The 24397-nt window shown below is 38.0% G+C and overlaps 1 protein-coding gene across 6 annotated transcripts in view; it reads left to right on the top strand.

Moving 5' to 3' along the window:
- The window catches only part of Tip60 (Histone acetyltransferase Tip60), a 357015-nt gene that overhangs the window by 129523 nt on the left and 203095 nt on the right, over positions 1–24397 (top strand). For all 6 annotated transcript variants that reach the window (XM_067120819.1, XM_067120820.1, XM_067120818.1 and 3 more), the window contains exon 4: positions 15735–15898. In XM_067120819.1, coding sequence (XP_066976920.1) covers positions 15735–15898 — 164 coding nt within the window. The remainder of the gene's footprint in view (positions 1–15734; positions 15899–24397) is intronic.

Genomic DNA, 24397 nt, shown 5'->3' with positions numbered 1-24397 from the left:
ATAGATTAGACCTCATATTCACAGATGTTCCAGCTATTGTCACATCCAAGGTCTGTGAATATATAGATACTTCTGATGACTGCGCCATTGAGAAGGACATATCTGTGAATCAGTATACTGTATTCCTAATTCCACCACTGGAAAAACAATCTGGCTGAAATCCAGGGCCAATTGGAATTGCATTACTGAAGCTTGTGAGGCACTCAGTATTTCACTTGCTATGTTAGATGCTGATCCCAAGAAGTCAAATGAAATGCTGATGGCTATATTTAATAAGATATATCCCTAGAAAGGTTATCAAATTTAGGACAAATGACCAGCCATGGTTTGATGATACATGTAGGCAAGTTTACCATGACAAACAGACCAAATTCAACGGATGGAGAGACAAAGTCATTCAAATGAAAATTACACCATTTTTGTTTAGTGTCACCGTGCTGCGAATAGAACTTATCATACAGCCGAGAGAAATTACAATAATTCCTTGAAGCGGAAAACTTGAAGGAATTACTCAGCCTCATTTGTGGTGGACCAAATTGGCATCATCTGTTTTTGGGTCATGCTCATCTTCCATTCCACCACTACTAACAGATGATGGTTGGCATCATCTACAGTACCCCTCCCCCCCGCTTTTACGTATTTCACATTTCTGCGTTTCGTTAGGTTATGGATTTTTGTGGAACACATTATTCACTTGTCCATGGGGAATTTTCACTAATTTGCAAATTTTTTCATAGAGCAGTATTCACTAATTCCTATATTTTAATTTCATTTTCATGACTAAATACATTTTTATGATAAAAAATTATTTACTAATTTTCAGATGTAATATTAATGTAGACAGCAGAATATCTGTAAAATGTTTAATACTAATTAAACCTGTAATACAAATTGTTATCTTGTTAAGCTCATTCTGGGGCCCACCCTGGAATGACAACAGGTGGACCCCAGAACTAGGTTAACAAGTTTACTCTCTCTCTCTCTCTCTCTCTCTCTCTCTCTCTCTCTCTCTCTCTCTCTCTCTCTCTCTCTCTCTCTCTCTCTCTCTCTCTCTCCAAGGGTAACGTAAGATGTATTTGAAATTATATTACTGTACTGTAAAGTTTTTTTGGATGACAGAGCATACTGTACAGTATCTGAAATATTTGCTAATTATTGTAATTTTATTTTCCAGTTTGGTTTTATTGAAATGTAAAAACTTGTACAGTAATTATGCATGGAAAATATGAACAATTGAATGACAGAGTAACATCATGTTTATCTAATCATGTTCATCTATAAAACTAAGTAAACCCCCTGTATTCACGTTCTCACAATTCGCGGACTCCCGATTCGTTGTATTTTCTTTGGAACATATCTAGGAATTATTCGTGAAAAATGCGGCAATTTGAGGACTTTTCTGTCGAGAAATATTCACCAATTAGTGTATTTTCAAGTATTATTAAGCTTAATAAGATTAAATAATAATAATAATAATAATAATAATAATAATAATACTGTAAGATTAAATAATATGTAACCCAAAGAGAGAGAGAAACTGGTTTTCTCCCCTCCATTCAGAACTGATCGGACCTCATTAAAGCGAAGATGCTCAGAATTGATACTATTGAAATATTAAAATTATATTAATGTCCTATTGAAATTATATTAAAATGATGTGTGTTTCAGGATGATAGTGCAGTATAAGCATTTGTAGAGGGTACATTTTATGATTAAATAACGATTTACAGTAGTAATTTTCAAATATTAATATTATAAGTTTACAGTAATAAGATTAAATAACAACATTGAATAAAAATAATTTTCTCTCTCTCTCTCTCTCTCTCTCTCTCTCTCTCTCTCTCTCAATTGGTTCTTTGCCACGTAAAATAAGTCTAATCCTTCGGGCCAGCCTTAGGAGAGCTGTTAATCAGCTCAGTGGTCTGGTAAAACTAAGGTATATTTCTCTCTCTCTCTCTCTCTCTCTCTCTCTCTCTCTCTCTCTCTCTCTCTCTCTCTCTCTCTCTCTCTTTTATTTAGATAAGAGAATTTTTCTAATGTAATATGTACTGTTTCTTTTGTATGATAAATAAATGATTTGCCTGATAAGTACTAATTTTCAAATATTAGTAAGATTAATAATAATAATAATAGTAATATATAATATTTTCCATGCATTTTTGTAGTAAATTATTTAACATTTTAAACAAACAAATAGCGATTCCCAATCTTTTTATCCTCGACTTGAGGAAGGAGGGGGGGAGGGTAAATGTCAAATTATATGACAGTTGACACATTGGCCAAAGGAGAAGTGTTGTCCTAAGAAGCTCATGGATTTCAATCTTCTGATATCTTAAGGAATAATTCTCCTCTCTCTCTCTCTCTCTCTCTCTCTCTCTCTCTCTCTCTCTCTCTCTCTCTCTCTCTCTCTCTCTCTCTCTCTCTCTCTCCCAAAGGGTAGAATGTGAGAAATGGATAGATAGACAAATAGATACTTAGCCTAGTTCAGTCCCCCTCTCCTCTCTCTCTCTCTCTCTCTCTCTCTCTCTCTCTCTCTCTCTCTCTCTCTCTCTCTCTCTCTCTCTCTCTCTCTCTCTCTCTCTCTGGAAGACAAAACCAAACATAAATTTTGTTGTTGTCAGAGATTAAAGAGATAATATCTCTCTCTCTCTCTCTCTCTCTCTCTCTCTCTCTCTCTCTCTCTCTCTCTCTCTCTCTCTCTCTCTCTCTCTCTGTTTTGGCTGAAAGGATTAGAAGTATGTATATACACTATATATTTTTAAGGGTACTACTGTTTAACATGACTTTGAAATGAAATTAATAATATATAATTTCAAAGATTAATATAGTAATGGGATAATAGTTTAAGGTGTATTTGATGTAGGATGGTACTTTAAGTATACATTTGGTATTTGAACTTTCAAGATAGGCAGTTATAAGCATTTTTAGAGTAGGGGATAACAAGTATTTGAGGATTTTAATTATTTGCGTGGTTAGGGGTCTGGAACATATCCCCCACGAATACAGGGGGTGTACTGGATACTGTTCTTTACAAAACAAATAAACATACATGCATAAAAAAATCAATCTTTCTCTTATCTCAGAGAGAGAGAGAGAGAGAACTTTTAGTGTTAACATCAAATCACAGTAACTTGCTGGTGATGAGACTTCACAACGGCTGGGAGGAGAGTAAGAATGTTAAGTGTTACCTACGTATGGAATTTGGATTATAAATATTTTTATGGTGATTAGAGATGAAACATCAACAGTGATAAAATATTCTCTTGTGCATTGTTATATGTGTGATAATCATAGTCAGCTAAACTTGTAATGAAATACAGTACAATAAATCAGACAAAGCAAAAAATATGGCAACACTACCTTCGTCGATCTGTGGTGAACTTGCTGGATTTGTTTATTTTCGTGTTTTTTTATGTTTATGTATGAAATTCGGGTTTTAAATATTTTAATGGTGATTAGATCAATTCAGTATAAATGGATTATGTAAATTAAACAACATGTTATAGATATTTTGCGGTATTTTCTCATTAAATATGTATACTGAGAGAGAGAGAGAATGACGGCACAAATATTTTTTAATAAATTTATGGGACTTGGTGAGGACTAACCCCAAAATGACATAAACCAAGAACTTACTGTAGTAAATAATTTTTTTATGATAAATGTATTTGTACGTACAGTAAACCCTCTGTATTCGCATTCTCACGATTCGCGGACTCACCTATTCACGGATTTCTCTATGGAACATACATATACATATTATTCGTGGAAAATTCCCCCATTCGCAGTATTTTTCACTGAGAATTATTCACTAATTACTCTATTTTCACATAATTAGCATGACGAAATGCACTTTTTGTGATAAAATTATTAAAATACTCAGGTACCGAGGTAGTGCTCAAATTGCGATAATTTGCCTTAACTTACGATAATTCAATTTTACGATAGGGTAAGCAGTTAATACCAATACGACGATACTTATAAAATATTTTTAAAATTTTGCACGGGGGCAGGCAGCAGCGTACAATCAGGCAGTGAGAGAGACCAAATTACAATAGACCAACTTTTTTAATTTCACAACGAGTCGTATTTAAATTATATTTCGACTTAAAAACACTGTATAACAAAAAATAACCTTGTCCCATATAAATAAAGTATTTGCAGATTCATTTATGTTAACTAGAATCAAGAAAAGCTCTCTGAACTGAGTTAAATACGGTGAAATAAACTTACCGCGTAATTGATTTCCAAACCAAAACATTGATCACTGTGATCACAGTCTATGATACAAAAGCAATATAAGAAAATATATAAGATTAGTGGATACAGTGAAGCAAAGCATAACATTTTAAAAGATCTGTGGAAAAGATGCAATTTCTCTTTGTACTGAATTATTATAAGTCACTCTGCAGGAACCTCCAGTATTAGCTGATATTAATAATTACTATACTGTGTATGTATAGAGTATACATTATAGTGTAGGATAGGCTACCACATATGTATACATGGTACTTAATACCCTAGTGTAGGCTATGTTATATTCAAGATACCTTTATTCCAACAAATGATGGGTTTTTTGGAACCTAACCCCATCGTAAGTAGGATAATATCTGTATAAGCAATTTTTTGCATTAAAACTATCAAAATTGGCAGTTCTAAGTGTTTTTTGCAGGGTTTTAAATATTTGCGGATTTTAGCTATTTGTGGGGTGTGTGGTACGCGTCCCCTGCGAATTCGGGGCCTTTACTGTAATCACGAAAATACTAACATGACATAACAAACTTAGCATTCTGTGTGTAGATGCGTGTCCCGTCGTTCTAAACTACCCGCATATTTCAGATATGCTCTATATAGTAATATGATCCTAAAATACATATCTGTACAGTAAATATCATTTCAAAATCATCTTACAACACAGGAAAATATCAATATACGTAAAATGTATTCCCAGACGATGCACAAAGTTACGTAGGCCAAAGAAAACTTGCATGTCTGGATGATGGGGTTACTTAGGAGCAACAGTTGTAGGCTGGCACTTAATTTTGCAACATGACTCTGAAATGATATTAGGGTGTTCTGGGATTTTGTTTTGAGGTATATTTTTGTTTGAACTGTCAAATTTGGCAATGAATTGTTATAATAGGCAGTTATACGCAGAGGGGTGCATACAGAATGGCCTACTTAAGAGTAACAGTAGTAGGAGAGTACTGTAATGTAAGGTTACTTTGGGTGTTTTGGAATGATGGTTTGAGATGTATTTTTTGTTTGAAATGATATTAAATTGTTTTAGTATGATAATTTAAGGTATATTTTTGTTTGAAATATCAAATTAAGCAGTGAAATGGTAAAATAGGCAGTTATAAGCATTTTAGTTTAAGGGGTACAAGGTGACAGTTATAAGCAATTATAGAGGGGATATTTGAATTTCCACAGGTTTTGCATTTGCACAGTGGGTTCTGGAACCTATCCCCGCATAAAAATTGGGGAGCACTGTATTTTTGGGTCAGGCTTGTCTTCCATTCCACCACTACTGGCCCTAGAGAAAAGGCTGAACTACTTCATTGAGCTTTTGAAGCAAAGCAATCAACTGAGATTGTTCCTCTCCCTGATAAGTGTCATCATAAACCTATTCTTAAAACGATTGCATTTCGCTCCAGGGATGTTAAGAAAATTCTGGGTGATCTTGATAGCTGGGGTGGAGAAGATCCTGTTGGTTTCTTCCCTTTGTTTTTTAGAAAAGATTCTAGTGTGTTGTCTCCCAAGATTACTAGAGTTTACAGATTTTTATGTCGACGTAGTATCTTTATGGGTGAGCGCAAGCTTAGTAATACAGTGCCCGTTCCAAAAAGTGGCATATCTGCAGACTGCAGTAACCACAGGCCAATCTCTATTCTCCCTGTGCTCTCCAAAGTTGCTGAAAAACTTATTTTAAGCCACTATATATTTATGTGGAATCTAAAGGATTTTTAGCTGATAGTCAATATGCTTGCAGGAAGCAGATGGGTACCTGTGAAGCTCTTTTAGACTTGACATGCCATTTGCAAGAGAACCTTGCTAAGGGTTTTGAGTGCAGAGTTATTCAAATAGATTTTAGTGCTGCTTTCAATTTAGTAAGTCACAAGGCACTTATTTATAAACTTAATCAGAGTGGGTGGATATGTTTTAGGATTACTTCAAGACTTCCTTATAGGTAGGCAGTAGCGAGTTGCCGTGGATGGGATCTTCAGTGAACCAAGACCTATTGTATCTGGAGTTGTTGTTGTTGTTGTTGTTGTTGTGGTTCCCCAGACTCTGTTATGCCAGGAAGCCTGCACCGCGCAAGAAGGACACCACGCTTACTGGATCTGACCATAACTGTGTGGTAGTGTGGATGTTGTGTTGTTGTCTAAGGGCTGCCAAGTTAGGGCAATCTACTAAGAGATGTGTAATTGTGTGGGGACTAACTTGGCAGAGTGGACATATGTCTGTTTGGGTGTTGTCTATGCGGTGTTTGTAGGTGTTTAGTGATTGGTGATGACCACAGCGAAGTCGAGTCAGGTGTACTCTCTCCAATCTTGAGAGCTGTGTTTCTGTGCTGCTTATGTTGGGTGGGGGGGTGCAGAGTATTTTGTTGTTGGGAAGGTTATTAAGTGCTTGTCTGGTGAGGTGAGTATGGATGTGCTTTTTGTTTTGTGTGATGTTTGTGGGTGGTGGTATAGAACTCAAGATATTTGTATAGTGTCTGTGTGGTGTATTCGCTATTTGCCTGTGTGTTGGAGAGTGGTCGTGAAGGTAATAGCATGGACTGTTTGTGTTGTTTATGACCGATGCCAAGAATTGTGTGCCTCTCATGTCCAAGTGTTGCCTGATGGTGAGAATCTTGGTTTCGGCGTGTAAGTGTTCTATTGGTGTGGATTGTGTACTGCCAAGGATGATTTTAAGAGCTGTGTTTTGTATTATTTGTAGTTTGTTTAGTTGTGTGTTGGATATGGCAGGGTGCCAGGCTGGGCTGGCGTAATTTATTATGGAGCGGATGTATTGTTTGTATAGTGTGATGAGCGTTTCTTTTTGTTGTCCAAATGTTGTGCCTGATAGTCTAGGTCTGCATTTCTTGATGATGTTACTGACATGTGGAGCAAATGACATTGAAGTGTTGTATGTGACTCCTAGGATTTTTGTTTCATGTGTGTGTGTGGAATTGTGGTGTTGTTCAGCGTTGCTGTGGGTCTATACTGATGTTCTTTGTTGTGACTAGTGAGTAGTGTACTTTTGGATTTTGTTGGTGCTACCTGTAATCTGTTTTGTGTGAGCCAGTTTTCAAGTTGTGTTATGTAAGTCTGTACTTGTGTGGAGCATATGTTTTTGTCTGCATGTATTGATATGATTGTTAGATCGTCTGCATATGAGGAGATGTATATGTTGTTAGGTGGTGTTGGTGTGTCATGCATGAATAGGTTAAAAAGTGTTGGACTTAGGACGGAGCCTTGTGGGACGCCGTTCGGGAAGTTTCTGATTTTGGATGACTCGCCATTGTAGTGTACAAATGCTTGTCTGTCTGTTAAGTAATTGGCGAGCCAGCGTTTGGTGTTGTTGTGTAGTGTGGTGTTGTAAACTTTGTTGATGAGAAGTGGTCTAGAGATGGCGTCAAAGGCTTTACTTATGTCTATTGTGATTAGCAGTGTTCTTTATGGTGGGCGTCTGGAGTTAATGCCATCTTGTATTTTTTGTGTGAGGTTGGTGAGTAGTGTTGTTGTGGAGTGGTGTGGTCTGTAGCCATGTTGAGTGGGTGACAGTGGTATGTGTGGTGTGGTTTTGCGTAAGATGAGGCGTTCTACTACTTTTGATGGTGTGCAGAGTAAAGTTATAGGTCTGTATGAAGCTGCTTGTGTAGATGTTTTATTTGGTTTTAGAAGTGCTATTATTTTCCCCAGTTTCCAAATGTGTGGTATAATGCAGTGTGTGTATGAATAGTTGGCTATGTTTGTCAGTGTTTGTGTGCCATGGGGACCTAGATGTTTTAAGTGAATGTTTGAAATGTTATCGATGCCTATGGCTGCAGAGTTTTTAAGTTGTTTAATGATTCTAGCAGTGTCTTCTCTTGTGGCTAGTATTACTGTGTAATCTAATGGGAACTGTTGTTTGCGTCTGTAGATGTGTCTGTCTTCTTTGTATTTGCGTAGGTGGCTGATTTTTGCGTAGTGGTTTATTAAGATGTTGGCTTGTTGTTTGCGTGAAGGGATCTTGTCAGATGTGGTGATTGAGGCGTGACTTTGAGTGTTCCCACTGTTTGAATTGATGAGACTGTTGATAGTTTTGTGTAGTTTGGATGGGTTGATTCTGTAGTCTAGTGTACCTTGAAAAATTTGCCAGTTCTCTGTCTGTTTTTGAGTTAATTTGGTGTTTATTTCTGTGTTTAAATCATGTATGCGATTTGTTGTGATTTGTGTGTGTGGGGTTGGTGTATTTCTTAAATTGCTTCGTTCTGTTATGAGTCTGTTTATGTCAGGCGTGAAGTTTGGGTTGTAGTGTTTTCTGTTGCCTTTAGGAACGTTTCTTTTGTCTGCATTGTTTATTATGTCGTTGAATTGTATGTTGTATTGTTTAGTGTCTGTGATGATGTTATGTGTGTGTGGTTTAGCTCCCGGAAATGAGCCTCAGTGGTTTCAAGTACTCATCCCAGGCAGCGCTTGTAGTTAGGGATGGTGTGTCTTGTATGTGAGAAAGTGTCATGTGTGGTTCGGAGTGTTATTAAAATAGGAAGGTGGTCTGATGATAGGTCTGTTTGTGTTTTCCATGTGATTGATGGTGCTATGTTGGGTGAGCAAAATGTTATGTCTGGGAAGTGAGACTAAAGTTGGCTTGGTGTGGTATGTGTGTGTGCATATCTGTGTTGTTTAGTATGTATAGCTGGTCTAATTGTGTTGAGATGTCTGTGCCTCTTTGTGTGATGTCTTGGTGGGCGTACCAGTCTGTGTGTTTGGCATTGAAATCTCCTCCCAGAAGTATATCTGGGAGGGTATTCAACGCCTGCAGTCTAATTGTGAAGTTTGCTGGTAAACCCGGTGAATATTCTGGAGGGATGTATGTGTTGATGATTGTGATTTGTTTATTGTGCCCTATTTTGATATTAAATGCTTGTAGTTCTGTATGTCTGTCTACTTGTGTTAGTGTTCTGATGTGCTGCGTTTTTTCAATGTAGGATATGTTATGGTGTATGTATGTGATGAGGCCTCCGCCATCACCATGTTGTCTGTCTTGTCTGATGGCTGTGTAATTTGATATGTTGGGTGTTTTATGTGTGTGTTTCAGTTTTGTTTCTTGAATGATGGCTATGTGGATCTTTTGTTTGTGTATCTGGAGTTCCACAGGGCAGTGTTCTTGGTCCACTTTTATTTTTACTTCTTCCCAATCAACACCATATTCTTTGGAAGCTGGAATTTCAAGTCAGTTGCCTCTGTGGGCTTGTTCCATATGAATAGGTTTCATCTACTTAACAACAACAACAATAATAATAATATAATAATCATAATAATAATTAATAATTAACAACAACAACAACAAGAATAATAATAATAATAATAATAAAACAGAAGCTGAAAATTACAGAAATGCCAAAACACTACTTTACGTAGGCTCAGAAATGTGAAAATTAGACCTGACATATTAAAGCATTACCTAATATCAGAGAGTAAATTTTGTAATAATATAGTACAAATTATATAATAGAAATTACCAGGAAAGAAGGAATGATGATGCAAATGCAAACCTCTCCTGGATATAGTTGTTGAAAGTTTTCAAATACAGTCGACCCCCGCTTATTTGCTGTTCTGGATTTGCAGCTTCACCTGTTTGCAGATTTTTTGTGGAACCTATCTGTACATTATTTGCGGAAAAATTTGCCTATTCGCGGATTGTTTCGTAGAGCAATATTCTGTATTTTCATATTATTTGCTTGACTAAATACTGTACGTATACAGTGCCCCCCCCTTGTTTTTACACGTTTCACATTTCCACGTTTCATTTTGTTGCGGATATTTACAGAACACTTCATTCACTTGTCCGCAGGGGAATGTCACTAATTTGCAGATTTTTCTTTGGGCTGTGTCTCTAAAATTATCACTAATTTGCTTTTTTTCATAGAGCAACACTGTGTATTCACTCATTACTGTATTTTTTCATTAAAATACATTTATACTGAGAGAGAGAGAGAGAGAGAGAGAGAGAGAGAGAGAGAGAGAGAGAGAGAGAGAGAGCAAATATTAATAAGATTAAGTAATAATAGTAATAATAATATAGTGTAATTAAAAAATTTATGCATTTCTGTAGTAAATTATGTTAGATTTTAAGCAAACAAATACATATTCCCAGTCTTTTCCAAAGCTCTCAATTGTGGGAGGGAGGTTGGACCTGTCATATATGTCAAATATCTGAACACCCTCGTGGTCAAGCATTTGACATATATGACAGGTCCAACCTCCCTCCTCATTTCAGAGGAAAAGATTGGGAATATATATTTGTTTGTTTAAAATTTCACACAATTTACTGTAGAAATGATGATGATGATTGATGATGATAAAGACGATGATGATATAAAATACCTATGAATGATTTCTCTCTCTCTCTCTCTCTCTCTCTCTCTCTCTCTCTCTCTCTCTCTCTCTCTCTCTCTCATGTATTTTAAGGGTAAAATGTTTAAGGTGACTCTGAAATGATATTAATTATATAATTTCAAAAATTAATAAAAACTTACTGTAGTAAATCATTTTTTTTATCATAAATGTATTTGTACATAATCACGAAAATACTATCATGGCGTAATTAACAAACCTAGCATTCTGTTTGGAAATACAGTATGTACATGTCCCTCCCCACATATTTTAGATATGCTCTGTACAGTAATACTATCCTAAAATACGTACCTGTGTACACTAGATATCATTTCAAAATCGTCTTTCAACACAGGAAAATATATGTAAAATATACACCCAGTGCATTACATACAACATGAGCAGAATGATGCGCAAAGTTACAAAGGCCAAAGAAAACATGTCTTGAATGATAGGGGATACTTTAGAGTAACAGTTGTAGGCTTGAACTTAATTTTGCAACATGACTTTGAAATATTAGGGTGGTCTGGGATGATAGTGTGAGGTATGTTTTTGTTTGAACTGTCAAGTTTGGCGATGAACTGTTAAAATAGGCAGTTATACTGTAAGCGTTTTAGGGGTGTACGTATATAGCCCACTTCAGAGTAACAGTAGTAGGAGAGTACTGTAATGTAAGGTTACTTTGGATGTTTTGGGATGATGATTTGGGGGGTATGTCTGTTTGAAGTGATATTAAATTGTTTTAGTATGATAATTTAAGGTATATTCTTGTTTGAACTATCGAATTAATCAGTGAAACGTTAAAATAGGCAGTTATAAGCATTTTAGTTAAAGGGGTACAATGTATCTAGCAGTTATAATTATTTTTAGGGGGATTTTTACAGGTTCTGGAACCTGTTCCCTCATAAAAATGGGGGAGCACTGTACATTTTTTATGATAAAATAGTGACTTACATTACTAATTTTCAAATATTAATATTGAGTTCAATAAGATTACAGTAAATAACAGTGAGATTAAATATAATACAGTAACAGTGATGATGTACTGTACCTGTAGTAATAAGTACAGTACCTGTATGCAATAATTTTCAAATATATAATATACTAAGATTAATAAGAATAAATAATAATAATAATAATACTGTACAGTACCTGTAATAATAGTAATAAGATTAAATACAGTAATAATAAGATTAAATAATAGGATTAAGTAATAATAATAATAATAATAATAATAATAATAATAATAATATTACATAAATCATATGGATACTCACCAGTGATGAATATTAATCAAAGATGATGATGATGAATTAGCTGTGCAGTCTGATGAATGACAGTGAAGATATGACAGCTCTGCAAAGCAGAGGAGTTACATCTCCTCTGGGGCACCTCGTCCCCCTCTTCAGAGGCTTAGGGAGGGACTTCTTCAGGGTTTGGGGAGGCTTTGGAGGGTCCTTCTTCATCCATTTGATAAACATGGTGATAGGCAGCTGCAGTTGCTGCTTCTTCATGCTTATGAGGCTGTTATTGTAGGGCCCCATTACTGCATCAAGGGCATTCAAAAACTTTAGGAAGCATTCTATATAAGGATCCCATGCCATACCTGACTCCAGCACCTCCTTGATTATCCTCTTGAGTTGGGATAGACATTCCAAAGACAGGCCCTCATCCTCCTCCTCGCCCCCTGAACCTGGTGTCTTCTTCCTCACTGGCAGACTTTGTCAAGTCTTCCAAACCCTCGTCCATCAGTGAGGATGCTGACTTCATCTGTGGTGATGTCATGGAAGCCTTTTCCACAAAGCATCCTCACCAATACAACTGCCTTATCAATGGCCGAATGTTGAATTTCTTTAGGAGAGAAGCCCTTATAATCGTGCACACACCCTGACCACAACTTCTTCCAGCAGGCATCAAGGGTCTCCATCTTCATGTCATTCAGCAATTGGCCGATGACGGTCAGGCATAAGGCAATCATGAGTTTATGCCAATACTGTAGTCCTTCAGCGTAAATTCACTGTCAGCGTCCATTGTATTCGCAAGGTGCTTGAGGGAGTTACAGGTGTAGAGTGCCTTGAAGGCAAGGATCCCGCCCTGGTCCATGGGCTTGAAGAGAGAGGTGGTGTTGGCAGGGAGGAACTCGATCTGGACTCCCTCGCAATAAAGATCCATAGGGTGGCCACCAGTGTTATCCATAATCAACAACACCTTGAACTCCATGCCCAAGTTGCTCAGGCATTGCCTAATTCGAGGGATGAATTGGGGTTGTGTATCCAAATCCAAGGTAGCAAGTGCTTGTTCTTATTCTTGAGGGCCCCGGAGTTTGCAGCCTAGTAAATGAATCATGGTTTCAGTATGAAGCCAGCAGAATTGCCACACATTATGAGGGTAACCCTATCCTTCAGGGCCTTTAGTCCGGAGGCTCTGGCTTCGTCCTTCATGAGGTATGTCTGGGAAGGCATCTTCTTCCAGAACAAGCCTGTCTCATCTATATTGAACACCTATTGTGGATGGTAGCCCTTGTCCCTGATGATTTTCTTGAAGGTCTCAGGATATTTCATGGCCGCCTCCACGTCTGCTGATGCTGCTTCCCCGTGCAGAGACACTCTTGAGTTGGAACTGCTTCTGAAACTGATGGAACCACCTCTTGCTGGCCAGAAAACCTTGAGGAGCTGACAATGGTCCTGCTTGTGGCTCTTCCTCTTCTTCTTCTTCTTCTTCCACAGGTTCATCAAAACCTAAAAAGTCTGCTTCCTGTATGTCACCGCCTTCCATAACAGTTGAAAACTGCTGGTACAGTTGTCGTGCCTTTTTGTGAATGATGTTGGTGCCGAGAGGGGTATTCTTACGGCAATGCCTTATCCAATACGCTATGCCAATTCCATCTTAAGAATTGTTTTATCACGCACTGTCAAAACTTTTTGCACTACCAAAGAAGTTGACACTCGGCTTTTCTTATCTCCACCTCTTTCTTCTTGATGTAGCATACCGCACTCTCATACATGCCAAAATGGCGGGCTACAAGTGCGTAACTATTGCCCTCTTATAACTTATCCAGAAGTTTTACCTTCTTCTCGAGTGTCATGACCACCGTCTGGTGCTTAGGCTGTTTGCCAGAAGCCTTAGAAAGAGGAGGGAATTTAGGAGGCATCTTAGGGCATGATTACACAGATTAATATTGCAAACAAAGATGCAGAAAATACACAGTAAGACAGCAAAACTTCTGAATGGTGGAAATGGGGTAGACAGCCAATCAGCGCCAAAGGTACAGCCAGTGAATGCCAAGGAAAGTGAATGGCGCTCCTGGATTGGCTGCTTTGCAAACAACAGCCAATACCGTGTTGAGTAAAATTGTGCCTGGGTATACAGTATTAGCATCCCGTCCCAGGATGCATTTTCCTTCGTTAGAGGTTTGCACTTTTCTTGGCGTGGGTAGAACATTTAAAAAAAACTTTATTGATATTATGCTGTTTACATTAATACATTACAGTATTGTAATATTTGAAAAATAGTCTTTTTTTATCATAAAAAATGTGTTTAGTCATGAAAATATAACATGAAACTAGAATGACTGACGGTTCCACAGAAGTAAACATAGTCCCGTCGTTCTACAAACTACTGTACCTACGTATTTTAGATATGCTGTACTATCATCTTAAAACGCTTGAATATCATTTCAAAATCATCTTATTACACAGCAAAATATCAATAAAATATACAGTATATTCAGAATATCAGTGTTATTATGGGCACTACCCTGTGTGTACATATATACTGTATATGACATTCAAATGCTCCAGCATATCTGCCCAGCTTCTCAGTTCACTGCATATTCCTCCAGAGCTCGTGTGTTGCATGTGTGCATATTGGTGTGGACTTTGCATATCTTTTTTTAATCATGCCCTAAGATGCCTCCTAAATGCCCTGCTTCTACAGCATCTGGATTAGAGCCTAAGCACCAGAGGAAGATCATAACCGTTGAGGAGAAGGCAGACATTATTGTAATGTTAGGAGAGGGAAAAAGTCCCGGAAAAGTAGCAGCCCCTTATGGCGTAACAGAAAGTGCCGTCGCCTTTATCAAGAAGGAATATGAAGAGGGTAGAATCCTTGCGATGGCCCTTGGTGGAGAAGAACTCTCCACCATCGTTCATGTACTTTTTATCCCCCTGACGAAGCAGACTTTTGAAGAATTTCAAGGTCTGTACAGAATTCTGAGGAAAGCCAAGGAGCTGCAGACGATGACACACACACACACACACACACACACACACACACACACACACACACACACACACACACACACACACACACACACACACACACACACACACACACACACACACACACACACACACACACACACACACACACACACACACACACACACACACACACACACTCTCTCTCTCTCTCTCTCTCTCTCTCTCTCTCTCTCTCTCTCTCTCTCTCTCTCTCTCTCTCTCTCTCTCTCTCTCTCTCTCTCTCTCTTTTGTGAATTACATACCAATGTTTCCCCTGTAAAAGAAAATGGGACAGCTTGAATAGTACTGTATGAAAGAAAATGTGCATGTGCGTGCCTGAATACAGTATGTACAGTATAGGGGGAACTTGATTAGTTTTCACATGTAGCTGTAAGCCTTTTATATTTTTAAGGGTAACGTAAGATGACTTTGGAATTATATTAAAGTGTTTTAGGGTGATAATTTAAGGTATACATTTGGTGTTTGAACTATTAAAATAGCCAGTTATAAGATTTTTAGGGGGAGTGTCAAGTATTCGGGGATTTTTGCTATTTAGGGGTGTTTGTGGTCCCTGTTCCCTGCGAATTCCACGCGTGTTGACGGTACCTATCAACTGGTTTCCTTTTTTAAGGGATGTAGATTGGTGGGTATTTCATAGATGAATGAATTTGGTTGAATTATAAATATGGTAATGGCTTTGTTGGTTTTAACTGGATCTTTTGTAAGTTTGTAAGTTAAAATTTCTAACTCATAAGGCTTCCATGTTTAAGATTCTTGTACAGGTATTGAAATGCTCAGTGAACAGGCATCTTGGTTACTGACAGTCAATGAACAAGGGTATTTGTATCTTTGTTTTAGGCTATATATATAAAATATTTTAATATTTGGACCATTTTTATCTTTCCAGATAACAAGAGGCTTGATGAGTGGGTTGAAGAAGATAGACTGGACACTCGAAAGATCCAGTACCCTCGTCGGGACTTAGCTTCAACGACTACCACTGGCCTTAATACTCCAAAGAAGCTGACAGGCACAACTAATTCACGCCCATCTTCCCCAGGATTAGTACCAGTGAGATTATTTTTGTTGTTTACTTTGCATGAGTTGCTTTAAATTTAGCAAGTGTACAATTTTGTAGTTATTTTGCTTTATATTAGATTTATGTTCACCAAGATCACAAACCTGTTATTTTTACTGACTCCATTAGGCAAGTTCAGAGGTGGTAGACCAAGTGTAGGATCATAATACTGTGGTGAGAAGAAAAAAATGAATTAAAAGTTCAGCAAGATATCTCAGAGTAGGAGGAGGATATTACTCTATCTTTCATTTCACACACTAACTCTGGCCAGGGACATCAGTATGTTATATTACTCTTCATCATTCATTGTAATATCAGGTGCTGTAATTACTACGTATGAAATAACTTTGTTATACAGTACTTGTTATTTGGTTCTGTATGCATTTACATTAGTCCTTGCACAAACACAAACTTTCATTCTTTACCTAGAGATTTATCTTGTGGGCGCGAGCAAGAATGGTCATTTAAACTTACCACCCACTTGTCGGTCTGCACTCCACTTTTCTTTTGGTTACCATCATATTCAGACGTTTACTTTCAGATCTCTGTACTGACTCTCGCCATTTACTGTACTTACAGTAAACTTTGTCTCTTTAGTATTTTCCCTCTCTGTATAATTTGTGGTTTGTTTGTTAAAGATGAACCAAACCCTCGAATCATTTAAGCCTGCCTTCTCCACCCAGAGGATTATCAAGGAGGTGTAGGAGTCAGCTTCGGCCTGGGATCCTTATATGGAATGCTCGATAAAGTTTGCAAATTCCCTTGATGCAGCATTGGCGCCCTATAATAATGCCCTCGTCAACATGGAGAAGCAGCATCATCAGCTGCCTATCACCTTGTTTCTCGAGCGGATGAAGAAGGGCCATCCAAAGCCTCCCTAAACCCCCGGAGAAGTGTCTGAAAGAGGGGAAGAGGCACCCACAGAGGAGATGTAACTCCTCTGGTTTGCCGTACTGTCATTCATCAAAATGCACAGCTGGTTCATCATCATCATCTTCAATCAACATTCATCACTGGTGAGTACCCATATGATTTTCATAATCTTAAACTTCTCATTGTTTCTTATATTCTTTTAATGTATATTTAAATACTGTACTTAGGTACAGTACTTAATGTACCAATGTTGTCACCCCTATCTACATTAAAAGAAAATGGTAAAGCTTGAATACTGTATGAAAGAAAATGTGCATGCCTGAATACGTATAGGAATAACTTGATTAGTTTTCTCCTTGTCAAGTACAATAACAGTTGTAGGAGTGTTCACACTTATCTGTAAGCCATATAGTATGTATTTTTAAGGTTACTGTACATTAATGTTGTAAGATGACTTTGTAGGATGATAGTTTTGGTTATATTTGATGTTTGAACTTTTGAAATAGGCATTTATGAGCATTTTAGAACGGGGTTCCAATTTATTGCGGATTTCAACTTATCGTGGGTGGTCATGGTCCCTAACCCCCGTGATTACCGGGGGTCAATTGCAATGATGGAACCCATGGCATCTAAGACCTAGGAACCTAAGGATTCTGGACGATGCAAAATAGGTTCCTATACTGCTTCCTTAATGGTGAAGATGGGATGTATAAATCCCTATAGCCTTAACAGGGCATCAAAGAAGCTCCTCTTACTCAGGAGTCAGAAAGTGTAGATAGAGAAAACTCTTGGAAGAGCTTTGGTCTTGACGTCATCTTAGCCTGGAAGAATGCGATAAAAAAGATAGTTCTGCTCCAATATGTGATCATCCCAACGAATATACATCACATGTAACCCACTTACTCTTTAGGCCGAAGTCAAGGCCACCAGAAAGTGTTCTATGAAAGAGCCTTCAGAGAAGCCTCTCTCTCGGGTAGAAAGGAGGGCCAATATGGAGTCTTAAAAGTGGCTTAGCAGGAACCTTCAGCTATTCAGTTGGAAAGCGTGAACAGTTTGGCCTAAGTCAGCATGGATTTATAGTCTTGATGGAGGAAACAGGCAATCCTTTGGCATCTCTCAAGAAGAGCAGCCCCATATACGTTGTTAACCCTTTGTGAGCGGCCTACGTCAATTGACGTCATTTACAGTATAGCTTTGTGGTTATTTCCGGGGTATGTCCCCTGATGATCGATATTTCGCACCATATAGTTTGAACAAAATTTGTGGAAAATAAGTTGAGATCACTTCAGTGGGCCATAAATGACTCATGGCAACTCTTACAGCAACTCTAATAGCGAATCAGTACAGGAGAGAGAGATCAGTTTCCCTTGAGATTTCATGGGGGGAATGTGCTGCACCTCCTCCCCATCCCAGGATGCCTTGTAAGTATTTTACTATAAATATGCTCAGAATTTGTTACTGATTTTAACCCTTAAACGCCTATTGGACGTATCATACGTCGACTAAAATTGTCTGTTGGGTACCGAGTGGACGTACCATACGTCGACTACAAAAAATTTCAACCTTCGGTCAACTCTGATTCGACTGAAATGGTCGAAAAACGCAATTGTAAGCTAAAACTCTTACATTCTAGTAATATTCAATCATGTACCTTCATTTTGCAACAAATTGGAAGTCTCTAGCACAATATTTCAATTTATGGTGAATTTTTGAAAAAACTTTTTTCTTGCACACGGGCGGTAACTCAGCCGAAAATTTCATAAATTCTTTCGTCATTTTGTCGTAATTTTTGCACTGTTCTATATTAGCCGTTACATAAACTTTTATATAGGAAAATGTGTGCAATTTCATGTACAATACAGCAAAATACAACCCATGGTTGTAGCTTTTATCAGTTTGGAAATATTTTCATATAAACCACGATAACTGCCAAAATTTCAACCTTTGGTCAACTTTGACTCGACTGAAATGGTAAAAAAACGCAATTTTAAGCTAAAACTCTTATGACCTAGTAATATACAATTATTTACCTTCATTTTGCAACCAATTGGAAGTCTCAAGCACAATATTTCGATTTATGGTGAATTTCTGAAAAAACTTTTTCCTTACGTCCCGCCAGAAATTCTTTAAATCACGTTGTCATAATGTTTGCACTGTTTTATATTAGTCGTTACATAAAGTTTTATATATGGAAATGTGCGCAATTTCATGTAGAATACAACAGAAAATAACTCATGGTTGTAGCTTTTATCAGTTTTGAAATATTTTCATATAAATCACGATAACTGCCAAAATTTCAAGCTTGGTCAACTTTAACTCGACCGAAATGGTAAAAAAACGCAATTATAAGCTAAAACTCTTACATTCTAGTAATATTCAATCATGTACCTTCATTTTGCAACAAACTGGAAGTCTCTAGGACAATATTTCGATTTATGGTGAATTTCTGAAAAAAAAAAATTTTTTTCCTTACATCTGCGCGCAGTAACTCGTCCGAACATCTCAGAAATTCTTTCGTCATGTTGTCGTAATGTTTGCATCGTTTTACATTAGTCGTTACATAAACTTTTATATATGAAAATCTGCGCAATTTCATGTAGAATACAACAGAAAATAGCTCATGGTTGTAGCTTTTATCAGTTTTGAAATATTTTCACATAAATCACGATAACTGCCAAAATTTCAACCTTCGGTCAACTTTAACTCGACCGAAATGGTAAAAACGCAATTGTAAGCTAAAACTCTTACATTCTAGTAATATTCAATCGTTTAACTTCATTTTGCAATAAATTGGAAGTCTCTAGCACAATATTTCGATTTATGGTGAATTTTTGAAAAAACATTTTCCTTACGCTTTGCTGTAACTCAGCCGAACATCTCAGAAATTCTTTCGTCTCATTGTCGTAATATTTGCACTGCTTTATATTAGTCGTTACATAAAGTTTTATGTATGAAAATATGCGCAATTACATGTACAATACAACAAAAAATAACTCATGGTTTTAGCTTTTATCTGTTTTGAAATATTTCCATATAAATCACGATAAATAGAAAAAATTCGACTTTCGGTCAACTTTAACTCGACCGAAATGGTTGAAAACTGCAATTGTAAGCTAAAACACTTACAGTCTAGTAATATTCAATCAATTAGCTTCATTTTTCAACAAACGGGAAGTCTCTAGCACAATATTTCGATTTATGGTGAAGTTTTGAAAAAAAACATTTTTTACGTCCATTTCGTTACTAATTTATGCATCATTTTGTGATAATATTTTCTCTGTGTTGCTTTGATCGTTTTAAAATTTGTTATGTACCAAAATCATTGCAATTTAGTGTACAATACAACTAAAAAAAATTAACTCATTAGCTTTAACCGTTTTGCTTACAGCGATTTGTATACAATTATATACGAGTTTTTTTTTTTCGCTGTCATATATTCCAATATTTATATATGATAATGATATTTTTTCATTTCTGATGGTTGCATACTAAACTTCAGGCAGTGATAAAAAAATGAGCCAAAAATGAACTCTTAATCTTAAAAACTAAGCGTGCTGTGATTTTTGAAAAAAAAACTTTTTTTTCCGCTTGGCGCTTAACTCACCGAATGCCGCTGGTATACGGGAGACGTTTTTGTAAATAGGGCTTCGGCGTTAAAGGGTTAATTCTTACCTGTTATGATATTGTGTGAGCTGTAATTATAATTTTACAAAACAAATAAAAAAAATTCTTAGAAATAATATTTAAAATTTGGTAAAATTAGATATTTTTTAAAGATTTTCTTGGTAAAGAGGCTCTGCACAGGGTTGGAAATCTTTACTTTCAACTTCCCCCTGGGAGGTACTAAAAATTTTTTAGAATTTCTTCTTATACCATTTACATTTGCATATCTTCCTCTTACCATTGATGTGATTTTTTTTTAATTTGCAATCTTAAATTTAGCCTGGCCTATGGGTGTGCTTAATATATATTTAGCCCATCCTGTAAGGGTTAATATTGTTAATATTGGTGTGAAAACAGGGGCAGCCCCTGGAATAGCACTACAATCTATGCAGGTCTGCGATACTGAACAAGAAATTAGTGGACTTTCCCTTGTCATTAGGAAAGAGCTCCTAGATGACTTATAAAAGTCTCTGGAGCTGAGGAGCTAGACCACAGTTTCCATGCGGTTAGGCAAAGCATTTCGATATTTCCATAAAGCTTCTTTGTCCCCCCCAACGAAGCAGATTTGTCTATGGAGGTAATGCCTAGGAACTCTTATTATGTAGGAGGACTGGGAGCCAATGCCTCTTCAGCCACCAAAGTTTGATTAGAAACATGGTGGAGTTCCCAGTAGTCCTCAGTCTTAGAGCCCCCTTCAACAGCGAAACATAGGGAAGGCATACACAAATAGATTTGTCCAAGCTTGAACTATAACATAAACTGCCCAGGCTGGAGGGCTCGAAACTGGGGAAACACAACTGGAGACAGTGATTCACCTTCGCTGCAAAGAGATCAACGAATGGTTGGCCAAACACTCCACAAATCGCCTTGTAAACTACAGGGTAAAGATCAGTCACAGGAAAGTACCTGTCTTGGATGACTTTAATATGTCCACTAAACATACAGTCAGCCAAGAACCAACAGAGGCATATGGACAATATGTCCAGAGGCTAAGTCCTGGTGATGGCTACCAAGGTTTCCAAATCATGCCCCCTGCCTTCGTATATGAGCTAGAGAAGGCACATTCAAGAAGACAGAAATTACTTAAATCCCTCCTGGATGGTCAATAACTCCTTGTGGTTAATGAGAAGACACTTCTACTTGCTACCACACCCTTGAAGCAACTGGTTCCCGATAACCACACCCCCATCCTTGTCTGAGGCAGCCGAATAAAGTGAGAGGTCTGGGTTCAGCGACTCCTGGGACTTCTTTGCGAGAAGCAATACTATGGACAATGACCAATGAAGGGAAAGGCCCCGTACAGTTGGTAACTTGTTGGCCTCGTATTCTTGGGGACCAGTGTTTGCTCCCTGTCAAGGAGTGGATAGTGAGACTGTCTACTAGATGGTTACTGCCATGAGTGATGACATGGTGGGGGGTCGGGGTTACCCAGCTGACATCCCCCCGAGAGGCAACACCCTAGGGAAGGACTGAAACCAACAACTTTAACTTTTAACTTTTACCCTGCAGTTTGCAAGGTGATTTGGAGAGTTCAGGCAACTGCTCATTGATCTCTTTGCAGCGAAGCTGAATCATTTTCTCCAGCTGTATGTATCCCCAGTTCCAGGCCCTCAAGCCTGGGCAGTTTATGTTATAGTTCAAGACTGGACAAACCTATTAGTGTATGCCTTCCTTATGTTTCTGCTGTTGAAGGGGGTACTCTAGGGTTGAGGACTACTGGGAACTCCACCATGTTTCTAATCGAACTTTGGTGGCCAAGGAGGCACTGGCTTTTAGTCTTTCTACAGATCAGTAGAGCTCCTAGGCATTACTGTACCTCCATAGACAAATCTGCTTCGTCAAGGTGGGGGGACAGGGAAGCTTTATGGAAATATCGAAATGCTTTGCCTAACTGCATGGAAACTGGTCTAGCTTCTCAGCTCCAGAGACTTCTATAAGTCATCCAGGAGCTCTTTGTAATGACGAGGGGAAAGTCCACTAATTTCTTGATTAGTATCGCAAACCTGTATAGATTGTGGTGCAATTCAAGGGGCAGTCCCTGTTTTCACACGAATATTAACAATATTTTAATATTAATGTATGTGGGGCTGCGCTTCTTGAGTGATACCAAAGGATTGTCTGTTTCCTCCATCAAGGCTATAAATCCATGCTGACGTAGGCCAAACTGTTCACGCTTTTCAGCTGAATTGCTGAAGGTTCTGCTAAACTGCTTTTATGGAACCTAGTTGTTGGCTTAAGACTCCATAGTGGCCCTCCTTTCTACCCGAGACAGAGGCTTCTCTTAAGGCTCTTTTGTAGAACACTCTCTGGTGGCCTTGGCTTCGGCCTAAAGAGTAAGTGGGTTACATGCAATATATTTGTTAGTAGGGTGTTCACATACTGGAGCAGAACTATCTCTTATTGCATTCTTTCATGCTAAGATGATGTCAAGACCAAAGCTCTTCCAAGAGTTTTCTCTATCCCTGCTTTAGAGACTGACTCCTGGGGAAAATGAGCTTCTTTGATGCCCTGTTAGAGCTATAGGGATTTATACATCCCATCTTAACCATTAAGGATGCACTGTAGGAACCTGTTTTGCACCGTTAATAATCCTTAGGTTCCTAGGTCTTAGGTGCCTTGGTCTTCTTCATTACAGTCGACCCCTAGTAATCACGGGGGTTAAGGACCACAACCACCCGTGAATAAGTTGAAATCCACGATAAGTTGGAACCCCCCCCCTCTAAAAACACTTATAACTGCTTATTTTAATAGTTCAGACAGCAAATATACCTTAAACTATCATCCTAAAACACTTCAATATCATTTCAAATTTATCTTACAACATCCCTGTACCCTTAAACTATACATATATGCTTACAGCTATGCATGAACACTCCTATTCCTGTTATTGTACTGTTACCAAGGTGAAAACTAATCAAGTTGTTCCTATACATTTTGGGTCATGCACATTTTCAAAAATACAGTATTCAAGCCTTAATGTTTTCTTTTAATGTAGGTAGGGGTGACATTGGTACATTAAGTACTGTATGTAAATACAGTATTTAAATATGCATGAAAAAAAATATATGAAATAATGAGAAGTTTATGATTACGTAAATCATGTGGGTACTCACCAGTGATGAATGTTGATTGAAGGTGATGATGATGAATTAGCTGTGCAATCCGATAAATGATGATGAAGATATGACTACACAGCAAAGCAGAGGAGTTACATCTCCCCTGTGGGTGCCTCTTCCCCTTCTTCAGGCACTTCTCCAGGGGTTTTTGGGAGGCTTTGGAGGGTCTTTCTTCATCCGCTTGAGAACATGGTGATAGGCAGCTGCTGATGCTGCTGCTTCATGCTGACGAGGGCACCAGTACCGCATCAAGGGCATTTGCAAACTTTATGGAGCATTCCATATAAGGACCCCATGCTGAAGACAACTCCTCATAAGTCAGGAAAGACTTTCCAAAGACAGGCCTTCATTCCTCCTCGTCCCCATCCCTTGAACCTGCCACGTCTTCTTCCTCGCTGGCAGATTTTGTCAGCTCTTCCAAATCCTGGTCCATCAGGGGGTCAGATTGGGGATGTCATCAAAACCTTTTCCACCAAGCATCCTCGCTAATTGGACTGCCTTATTGGTGGCTGAATGTTGAATTTCTTCAGTTTTACCTTCTCCTAGAGTGTCATGACCTTCCTCAGGCACTTAGGTTGTTTGCCAGAAGCCTTAGAAGGAGCGAGGCGTTTAGGAGGCATCTTAGGGCACAATTAATGCTGTGAACAAAGATGCTTAAAGTACACCGATATACAAGCGATACACTCAATCCCGAACAGTGGAAGGATATACTTTGAAGTGGCAGAGGTGGGGCTCTACAGTACTGTACATACGTACATATCTACTAGAGAAAGTCTTTTGTGGTAGACAGCCAGTCAACGCTAAGGGTACAGCCATTGAGCACCGAGGAAAATGAATGGC

The sequence above is a fragment of the Macrobrachium rosenbergii genome, chromosome 19 (assembly GCF_040412425.1).
Source record: "Macrobrachium rosenbergii isolate ZJJX-2024 chromosome 19, ASM4041242v1, whole genome shotgun sequence".
NCBI classification, from domain to species: Eukaryota; Metazoa; Arthropoda; class Malacostraca; order Decapoda; family Palaemonidae; genus Macrobrachium; species Macrobrachium rosenbergii.
This window is presented reverse-complemented; position numbering and strand designations above follow the sequence as displayed.